General features: G+C 48.5%; 1 protein-coding gene across 1 annotated transcript; it reads right to left on the bottom strand.

Annotated features, from left to right (window-relative positions):
- Window positions 1-267: 267 nt before the first annotated feature.
- On the bottom strand, window positions 268-2,195 carry LOC101754572 (polyol transporter 5). The gene is made up of 3 exons (XM_004962838.3): window positions 1,860-2,195; window positions 1,411-1,757; window positions 268-1,330 (listed from the first exon to the last, which is right to left on the bottom strand). The coding sequence occupies exons 1-3, from the start codon at window positions 2,002-2,004 to the stop codon at window positions 365-367; spliced, it is 1,458 nt and encodes a 485-aa protein (XP_004962895.1). The 5' UTR covers window positions 2,005-2,195; the 3' UTR covers window positions 268-364.
- Between the last annotated feature and the right edge of the window lie 9,116 nt (window positions 2,196-11,311).

Below are 11,311 nucleotides of genomic sequence, written 5' to 3'. Positions count from 1 at the left end.
TCTACCATTTGAACTACAGTCCCTTAAGCGCCCGCCACATAAGCGCCCGACAACACAAATGGAGAGTACTGTGATGGCGGGTGCTTATGTGGCCCGCTAGCATAGTGGTCACTGTGCTGGCGGGTGCTCCTCCACCGATACAAGAAACCTCTGTGCTAGCGGGTGCCAATCACGCCTGCCAGCACATTAATTTGCACGTGCCAGCACAAATCATTTTTGGCGTAGCGTCTAATGTTGTCTCCCGCGGCCCCACCATACCATGTAGGATGAGTAAGTCTCTTAGGATTTATATGGAAAATTTATTTTGGCCAAAGTCCAAAACTCATACATTTGTCTGAATGATTGTTGGATCAGATCACACTTGTCACTTTGTGTGGAAGAGCTCCTCCATGTCCTCGAGGCTCCGTCCCTTGGTCTCCGGCAGGCACGTGTAGACGAACACAAACGCGGCGCCCGCGATGGCTGCGTAGAGGTAGAACGCTCCCGCCATGGTGATGGCCTTGTAGAGCGTGATGAAGGTCATGATGACCACCGCGCACATGACGCGGTTCATCGCCGTGCCGAGCCCGGCGCCCTGCGCCCGCAACCGCAGCGGCAGGATCTCCGAGCTGTACACCCACGCCATGGGCCCCAGCCCCATGGAGAAGAACACCACGTACGACACCACCGCCGCCACGCTCGCCGTCGACGCCACCGCGTCCTGCTTGGCGGCGCCCGCGGACGCCGTGAACAGGGAGCCCACCAGCAGCAGCGACGCCGTCATGCCGCCCGTGCTCACGAGGAGCAGCGGGCGGCGGCCGGCGCGGTCGACCAGCGCCATGGCGATGAGGATGGACCCGGCCTTAGCGACGCCGAAGAGGACGTTGAGGCTGAGGACCGAGGTGCTGGTGACGCCAGCCGTGGCGAGGATCCGCGGGCCGTACAGCACCACCGAGTCGATGCCCGACGCCTGCTGAAAAAACTGCAGCGTCAGCACCATGGCCAACACGCGCCGGACGCCGGGCTTCGCCGCGGCCTCCTTCCACGCGCCGCTGCTCCTCCCTTTCCCTCCGCCGCTGTCGCCGGAGACGACGTCCACAATCTCGAGCAGCCGCTGCTCGGCCTCCGCTGCCGTGTCCGACGTCCTGTCGAGCACGGCCTTGGCCTCAGCGACCCGGCCCTTCATCACCAGCCACCGCGGCGACTCCGGCATGGTGAGCGTGCCTACCGCCAGGAACACCGGCGGCACCACCCCGGCCGCGAACATCACACGCCACGACAGGTGCGCCGGCAGCCCGGAGAAGGCGAGGTTCGACACGTAGCTCAGCATCACTCCAGTGTTGTTAAAAATCTTCAAGGCAAAAGATTGCACAAAATAATCAAATCAAATATGTCGATAATTGTTCTTGACGCACAGCTATCGTAGGATACCTCGGGGACTGAGGTGAGGAGGCCGCGGGAGGACGCCGGCGCGATCTCGGCGGCGTAGATGGGGGCGATGACGAAGTCGTAGCCGACGGCGATGCCGGCAATGAACCGCCCCACCATGAGCGCGTTGTACCCTCCGGCGAGCGTCATGCACAGCGGGCCGAGGAGGAAGAGGACGTTGGCGAGCACGATGGTGAGGCGGCGGCCGAGGCGGTCGGAGGTCCACCCGGCCAGCAGCGCGCCGGCGAGCGAGTAGAGGTTGATGATCCCCGAGAGCACCTCGATCTGCGCGTCGCTGATGCCCAGGTCCTCCGCCATGAAGATCTGCGCGCCGCTCATCACCGCCACGTCTGCCACCGATCAAGCATGCCGTGGCACGGCGTCTGTGATGATACGTACATATATATAGATACATATATGTATATATGCAAAAGATGCTTATATGAACGTACTGTAGCCCGTGAGGACGGAGGTCATGGAGGCGAGCACGGCGCAGAAGAAGGGGTACTTGTTGCGCTTCCCGGGCGCCGGCGCCGGAGCGGCGGCGTCGTCGGGCTCGGAGAGCAGTGGCGCCTCGGCGTCTCGTGGGCTGACCATGTCGCTCGCTGGCTCAGTCCGCAGCGTGTCCCCGACGGCCTGTCGTCTGTCGAAGACTACGTACTGGTCGCTGGCAGAGCTTATTAATTACACGGGGACAGGAGTGGGGAGGCTGTCGCGGACGGACAAGGATCCGGCGCACTCGTAACCATGACTGCAGCTTAGGGCTAGTTTGGTGCGGTTCTAAACAGCTCCAGCTCCTTCCGGTGCGGCTCCAAACAGTTCTGGCTTCTTCTGCCATTTTACTATTCATACACTGTAGCAATACTGTTCATACGAGCTATTTTTATCCCCCTTCTCCCTGCCTCTCATAGATCGAGGAGGAGCCGGTGGAACTAGTTTTTGTGGCTCCTCCAACTCCGACTCCTCTGCAAGGGCGAAGCTAGAGCTCGGAAAACCTTGGTGCATCGTCTTGACATGCATACATTTCCACCTACTCCGACCACACTCTTCTATTTGATAGTTTTGTTGAAAGATAATTGTCAAATGTGGGCGGATTTGGTCATTGTTTTTCTATTTACATCCGTAAAGCGTATAATAATTATTAAAGCATTTTTCTTGGTAAACATGAATCAAAGATAAGAGAATAAAGACTTGCTTAGATTTCTTGTGGTGGAACATATCCAACCAGATTCGAACATCCAGTTAAGCACAATTGGATGCATTTACGACTAATTATACTTTCAAAGTTTCAAGGAATGAATGGTAAGTCTCAAGATTTGTAGTCCCAATTTGGGTTTTAAATTTTATTTTCGGTATTTTTAGATCCCATTGAAATGATCAAAATTCTTGAAATTTCGGACGAAATTTAAGTTTAGAAGGTAGATCTTTTAGGGAAGACAGCGATATTTCGGATGAATAGTGATTTCAATCATGACGGAATTTTGATTCTCTCCCAATCTCATAGGCATTCAAAGGGGTAGAGTATGTGTACATGCATTTGGCAGTTAGCAGGGGTGCGTACGGATGTGTATGTGCTTTGTAAAAAGAAAATGATGTAATCGCTTATGTCTATATCTCTTAAAGCAATTTATTGAACTAGAATGCACTTGAGTAAACAAGAAAGAATTATCGATGCTGAGCAATCTTGGTTTGCTATCTCACGAGTGGCCACCTGATGCTGCGACCTGTGAGAAGATATATTTTTATGAATGTGTGATTCCTCTATTTCTAAATACTAAATCAAGATTAGACGCTTGAGCAGTTATTAGAACTGTGAAGGCACATATAATTAATCTTCAAATAGTGCAAACATTATGCATTTATGCAGGCTTAAAGTTCTGAACAAACACGTGTGTAGCCCATCGATGGATATAGCAATTTATAGATAATTTGGCCACGGCAACGGAGTTGGGTTGGCATGCTGCACGCCTTGCTTTGTCCAGGCCCAGCGGCAAGGGGAAGAGGACTCTCTGCCTGGTGCACCAGTTTGACAAAGGGGAGTGCACATGAGGTGATTATGGGCTATTAACAAGGAAAAATAGCATTTTACCCTGGTGCATGTGCACCAGGCAAACACTACTTGGTTTCGCCCCTGCTCCTCTGACACGTTATGCAGTAGCGTGTCAGTAGAGGAACCGGAGCTGGTGGGAGCTCCACCAAACTGGTGCGACACCGCCCATGATATCAACGGGTGGCAATCGGCCGAATCAGGAGCAGGCCTATCCACGGGAGTTGTGCGCCGTTCTGAGCCTAGCCAAGCCGAGCAGACCATGCACGAGGAGAACTGACATCCTGATTGGTTGGGTTCCAATATTTGCCTAACCAAATTCAAATCATGCCTAGAAAGTTTTGGCTATCACTTGGTTCGTTACCAAGAATTTGATATTGCCAATATTTTTAACTAAATTCATGATAAGTTACTAGAAACTTCTTAAGGCCTCGTTCGTTTTCACCGGATTGACCCGGAACGAGGTCCATTCCGGGTGGTTTGAAGTGATCCGGTTTGAAACCAGACTTGCATTGAAAGTGTTGTTCGTTTTAGTCTGATCTGGAACGAAAATCGGCCTGGATTGGAATACTTCTACATTAGATGGCTCGGATTGAAACCATACCTCCTCACCCCTGGAATGAATCCTGGCCGGATTGAGTGACACGGGTGGAATCACTCAAACCGGACCTGGAAGTAATCCTGGCTGGAATCCAATCCCAATGAAACGAACAAGGCCTAAATGAAAAGGAGGAAAAGGTATAGGTTGCCCATGGGCAATCAAGCCGACGGTCCTCCCCGTTCTCCTGATTGAAGAAAGCCCAGTCAAAATAGGATCAGGGCCGCCTCTTTCCTCGTCGCGTGGAGAATTCTGCTGCCGCTAGGCAATCAGATGCCCTAATTTTCCATTATATTCGTGGCTGTCCTCATTGGAAAAGTCTGCCGCCGGGCATTCGATTTCTGGTGATGGCAACATGGTTCGTACCCTTCTGCCATCTACCCTCAACGTTGAGGCAGCAGCGGCTGCCGAGATTGCAGTTGCTTGTGGTTCACCATCGAGATCATCCTGTTTCAGCGATTCTGAACTATTCTGGACACCATACAGCTACTGCTCTTTCATTTGTGATCCATTCTCTTCAATAATATCAGGACATTTCTATTTGGGATAGCAGAAATAGGATCCATTTACAATTCCATACGGCCAACAGAAGGAAGGAATCAGACAATTCCATACAGTAGAAGAAAAGGCAAATGCCCAGTCTTATTTTATACAAACAAAACAATTCAGTAACAATTAACACCCTATTTATCAAGACCACTGTAATTTTTAGCTTCACCAAAACTTTCAGTTTTCTTTCTGCTTGCCGTTTCATCTTGCATGTAAACTGAAACTAGAGAGCTGATGTCTGACCACCCCTCCAGATTGCACTTTTCATCTCGTCCATTGGAAGTTGAGAGCACTAGATGCACATCTTGTTTGCTGATGAAATCAAAAGACAAAGTTATATCTCATTGGCCAAACACGACAAACATTGTCATTGATACACAATTATTTCTTAGAAGCAGAAACTGCTTTAGCCATTGATTTGTTCTTTTCACTAAGCCACTTGCTTGCTCATCCAAAATAGACGGACATTTGAATACATAAATACAGTAGGCAGACTTTTTCCCCTGTTCGCCCGTACAAGATAGCCGGCTTGACGGAGGCCATCAAGCTTGCTGGTCTGCTTCACACTTGCAGTTCCAACGACTGCTCCATGACCCACCGGCCACCGCTCGCGCCGCACAGCTCGACGACCCGCCGCTGCCGCTGGTCGCTTCTCATCCTTACTTGTTTCCCGCTGTTCCGTCGATTCAAACAGAGAAGCCTCCTCCTTCGCGAGTGAAGAACGACCTGGGCGAGAAGGAGGGCAGGCTCGATCTGATTTTGGACGGAGCCGCCTTCGATGGATGCTGCGGAACCAGCTCGGTCACAAAACGGCTGGCGCGAGTCAGCTCGATGGTTCCACGGCACTCGTGCAGCAGATGGGCCTTCTTACGACATCTGCTCGGCTCGGCTCAGAACGGCGCGCAGCTCCTGCGCATAAGGGGTGTTTGGATAACAACTAGTTTACCTGTCACTTCGGATGTTTAATACGAGTATTAAATATAGTCTAATTATAAAACTAATTGCATAGATGGAGTCTAATTTACGAGGCGAATTTATTAAGCGTAATTAGTCCATGATTTGATAATATGGTGCTACAGTAACCATTTGCTAATTATGGATTAATTAGGTTTAATAGATTCGTCTCGCGAATTAAAATAGGGGTTCTACAGTTAGTTTTATAATTAGCTCATGTTTAATCCTCCTAATTAACGTCCGAACATCCGATGTGATTCTGCTAAAGTCTAACACCTCGTATCCAAACACCCCTAAGTCTGCTCCTGATTTCAGCCGATTGCCACGTGTCGACATACTGGGCGGTGCCGCACCAGGGACGCGGTGTGGCACTGCCGCAGAGAATTTTCTTCCAGTCGTGTGGAGGTGACGTGGACGTGGTGGTGGGTTTGGATGTGGCGTTTGAGCTACCAAGCTACACGCGGTGGTGGGTGCGGTAATATACCCTTCCCGTACCCTCGATCTGATAGGTTTATCCGTACCCTACCATTCTGTCAGTAGGGACTACCCATACCCTACCCGTTCCACCGGGTGTGGATTTGAGGAACAAGTAAAGGTACCCAACAGCCGTTACCTCGGAGCTGACCTCCCCATTTACCGGGCTCGTAGCAGTGCAGCAGTCGTCACGAAATGAACGGCAGTGTGTATATTGGGCCTGTTCACTTCAGCTTATAAGCCGGTTGAAAAGCTGAAACGGCTAATTTGTTGTGAGAGAAAAATACTGTTTGGTGGCTGATAAGCCGGCTGAATAAGCTGAAGCGAACATGCACATGTTACCGTTATGTCCATCATCCGTGCTCTTGGGTTCTCCTACAACACCATCGGGGCTATCGTGATGTAGCGCGCGGCCAATCCGCCTGTACGAGCTAGCAGCACGTGTGCCGTATTTCATTTGTCAGGCAAAAAATATCAGTTGCCGTCGCAGCAGCATTTACGCAAGACAACGACGAGTTGTCTGCAGATGAACACACATCGACTCTTAATTTGGCAGGTTTGTGAGAGGTACACTTGCTCCCAGTTAAATAAGCCCGTCCCCAATAATATGTCATACATCCTCGCGCGCGCAAAAGAATAATGATGTTGTATCTATACTCTGTGGTCAGTGCAGCAGTGGGTGTGGTGGGGTTGCTACTAGTCTGGCACGGTTACGGCTCACTAATAACCAGAAAGCGACTTGACGGATTACGTACGTGAGCGGAAGATTTTTGGTGACAACCGGGTTGTTGGAAACTCGCGCGATCTGCGCGGATGACTTACGAGTCTACATCCAATTGAACGCATCCGATACGATGATCGATTATTGTCACAATGATGGATTTTTGTCGTAGTAGAAGGAAAACAAAGTAGCAGCAGCTAGGAGGAGGAGGAGAAGAATAGTAATATTTCTCATGTGCCAGGGGTTCGTCACAGAATCTATGTTATAACCTACTTACATATGGAGCTGACAAACAGGAGAAAATTGCGCACGTACGGAGTAGACAGAGAAAAAAGAAGACATGTGTTATCAAGAACCTACACGGGATGACAATCAGACAATAATTGGAGAGGAGAGAGGTAGAAAGAAGAAGAAAGGTTGACTCATTGAAAGAGATAATTGTATAAATAAGTTATTTTGTGCATGTTGCCTTTCGTATCTTATACTGGCGCGGCATGGGCTTGTTGGTTTTATATGATCACTCTCGGTGAGAGTTTCATTCTTCGTGAATAATACGTTGCGTGACCAAACATGGTGATATACTCGGTTCACATTGCCTCTAACACAGTAAAGTACTCTTCCACAAACATATTGAGGCTAGAGATCATTTCATTCCATCCCGTGTATAATTAAATGTTTTTACATCATGTATGAATTAAATGTTGTGACTAGAATCACAAAACGATATTTTGCATTTTACGAGTTGTTTCGTCCATAGTTTTTGAAATGACCTGAATTCCCACTTCTGAGAATCCAAGCCTACGTACCTCCGTGATAGTCTCAAGAAGGCTATCACGTGTGAATCCCTATCTCAGATAGTACAAATTCATAACGACACAGAAATAGAGTAGCAACATAGTAATGATAACATAAATATCTGGTATATCAGCTTGGCACATGCCGGTACAAATCCATCGAGACTGAATCATGCAAGGTAAAATATCTACGCATCGGAAACATGTAGCATGGTGAACGCCAACTCCATAGGCGACTTAAGCGAAGGGCCATCCCTAATCTTCAAATCCATCGCCGACGTCATAGTCGGATTCAGATCCTGAAAAGCCAAAGTCTACATGAGAAGCGGGTAGGCCATGTCAACTCCGAATAGCATCAAACCAAGGAAACAGGGGAATAATACTATATGCATGGATAATCATATATATAGCTGTAGAGGTTTATGCAGCAGCAGTAGCAGCAATCAAGGATGCATTAAAGCAATACCATCACCGAGGTCAACACCTTATATCAAGTAAGTTGTCACAAACCACCAAATCCTTCGTCCAAGAATTCAGCACCCAAACAGACTAGGCGATGTGAGAGCTCCCTTCCCTCACATCTCAACGGCAAACGTCGGCCTATCTCAAAAGGGGGAGGTAGAAGAATAGTATAAGTCTAATTGAAAGTAGCAGTAGTCAACAGCACTGTCCAATACCGTGCACACGGCTATAGTTATAGTTTATAACTCTATAGAGGTTGTACATCTGTACCCGCTCGGTTGGAGCCTAAACGGTGTACGACCGTCCAAACCCCACCTAATAGCCGAAGCCCTAGTAGGTGGCTAGCACTCTCCTATTTCCTCGAGTTTGGAAGTGTCTTGAACTGCAGGGCACACTGTCGCCAGTTGTAGATCTCCAAGATGTGAAACCTACCCATGGTCCCACTAGGGTACAGTCTGGTCAGAGACGATCATCGCCTCGAACTCCTTAACTGTTCAGCTGATTCACTTACAGGCTAAGTGCTATCAACCACTAGTCTCGGACCGAACCCCGCTCATAACATGAGCGAATGATATGTACATATATAGATATTGTGACTGGTGATAAACTAACTCGATCCTTACATGCCGAGAACGAGCACTCAACTCCACAAGGAACATATCGAAGCACCTGCAATGTACAAGTACATCACCTGCTCCTAAGTCTAAAACAAAGTACCCGTCACAGGTACGGGGAACACGTAGAGTCCAGAACCTTTCCCCAAGCTAGGCATTGTCGCTATACCGACCGCGGCTTGCTCCCACCAAAACACGTAAAGAAATCACACTCACCCAAAACTCACGCGAGAGTACCTCACCGCGCGCCTGGTGCGACATCGCCCAGATGGCTAACGCGTGTCCCCAATAACAATCCATTATGTTAGCGAAACTAAGCCAAGCTGGTGTGTTCTCTGCGAGAAGATCGAGCTGACCTCCTTCATCGAGCCGCACTAAAGTCAGCATAAACAAAAAATGAATTGGCTCCATGCGTTCGTCAACAACAGATCTAGCTGCCCCTGTCCTCGTGCATTTGTCGGCAATGGTGAGCTGTGGCGGCGGCGCCTTCGGCCTTCTAGCTTGATGTGTGGCTAGGGACTCTACTGCTTGGAGCAGGTGCAGCATGCGGCCGGGAGGTGCAGATCAAGCCAAAGATCACCGAGTTGGAGGTTGAGAACGCACCATTGGGTGTCCAATCCCTCAGCCCCATCATTTCCATGCTCCATTTCGTCAACCACGCCAGCACCGACCTCAGCGACTCGCACCTGCACGGCATCCTCATGTACTAGGGTGAACCATTGTACATGCAAATCAAGTGAAAGACAAATCAATCCCATCTTTGATCTTCATCAGCTGTTGGTTGATGCCGACAGCAAAACCGTGCGAGGCATTTGATTTGGACGCGGCCTCTGCTATAGTTTCTTCCACAACAGGTTGAACTTCTTCTCCTGATTTTGGCTGCACGGGCGCTTGAACAATTTCATAAGCGTCTTATTCTTGAATTGCTTATGAAAGTTCACACACATATGCCTCATGCACCACCTACTCTTCAAGTTCGGATATATCGACACACTAAAACGCTCCTGACTTCCATTCTGTAGGTCTTCAATTGCTTGCAAAATGCCTTTGTGCTGATCATGAATGAGACAAACCCCCTCGACGTCCATCACAATCATGTTCTTCACCCTCTCGAGGAACTAATACCAGCTATCTCCAGACTCCTTCTCCACAAATACGATCCCAAGCGGCAACACCTGATTGTTGCCATCGGACCCAATAGCTATCAATATTGTTCCTTTGTACCTTCCAGTTAGAAATATGCCATCAATGCAAATGACTGGTCGACATAGACGGAAAGCCTGAATGCAAGGACCCAACGCGAGGAATGACCGATGCAGTACCTGTTTGCCTGGAAACTGAACACATGGATAGGTTTTCAAGTCGTAGAAGCTTCCAAGATTTCTCTAGCAGATAGTGTGCAACAGAACAGGGAGGTTGTCATAAGATGCTTCGAACGTACCCCACTTCATCTTCAGTGCTTTCTGCTTCGCCCGGTAAGCTTTGTTGTTGCTGATCTTGTACTTGAACTTCTCCTCTATGGCACAAACAATAGACTTGGGCTCGAAGTTAGGATTCTGCACTATCTGAGGATACATGTATTGAGCAACAAAATCAACAGTGAGGTTGCAGTGTGTTCCTTCCAATTCAGCCAGCAAGCATTCGTGCTCAACCACTCTAGTCACCTCCCAGTAATCCTTCCATTTCCCCTTGTATGCATGCACCCTGAATGGGCAATTATTTCGCACAAAGCGGACATCATACACCTTCGAGCTACTCTTTTCCACCCTGAACTGACGCTGCAAAGACAAAGTGGACCACCTCTTAATAGCCACCTTCACTTCATCCCCACTTTAGTACAAAGCCCCCACGCATACCTCATTCTCCCTGTACTCCCAAGGAATATTTTCCCCAATATTGACCTGTAGGGCGGAATGGTCATAATTTGACCAATTTCGCGGTACAGGATAAGCATCTTCCACATCGGACGAGTCATCATCCACGGCACCATTGGCCTCCTCTCCTTCCATCTCCAGCTACTCTACTAACTCAAGAATTTCTTCCCCCTCATCAGCCTCCCTATTTGGTGCGCGGGATGCAACATCATTCTCTGCATCTCCCCCTTCTTGTTCATCGTAATCAAGTTTTTCGTTTCCACCCTAAGTACTCTGCACATCTTCTTCCGCTTCAACTTCATCACCTCCTACTTCTTCTTCAATATGACTGCTAGATCCACCCTTCATGAACAGTTGAACATACCATATGATTAGTAAACCTTTTCTCGTGCAACCATTTATATAAGCCCGGTAGCTTGGAGTTCCTTCAAGCGGAAGCAACTCCTAAAAATTTATGTCCAGCCATCTTTTGACTACAACCCTCACAGACACATCCACTTGATCTCTATCAACACCAAAATCCCTACAAAGCCACCTGCAAATGCTCCCCAAGTTCTCTCTTGCTCTTGGAACACACTTGGTGAAACAAGGAAATCCACTCAAATCTACCCCTTTTGGACTATATCTAACCTCCCCCGGCCTATAGAACACTTGAAAATTTAAACTATCCGACATACCTGCCAACATACGTGAAACAGGCAGTCCAAATTAATCTCAGCAATATATATATCAGTTAACTACAATGACGACTTCAATTCAATAAACAAACAACTATGTAACACTAAACTAAGCTTACTAACTAAATTTATCATAGGCA

The sequence above is a fragment of the Setaria italica genome, chromosome III (assembly GCF_000263155.2).
Source record: "Setaria italica strain Yugu1 chromosome III, Setaria_italica_v2.0, whole genome shotgun sequence".
Classification (NCBI taxonomy): Eukaryota; Viridiplantae; Streptophyta; class Magnoliopsida; order Poales; family Poaceae; genus Setaria; species Setaria italica.
Note: the sequence above shows the minus strand (reverse complement) of the source record. Positions and strands in the feature narration are given on the sequence as shown.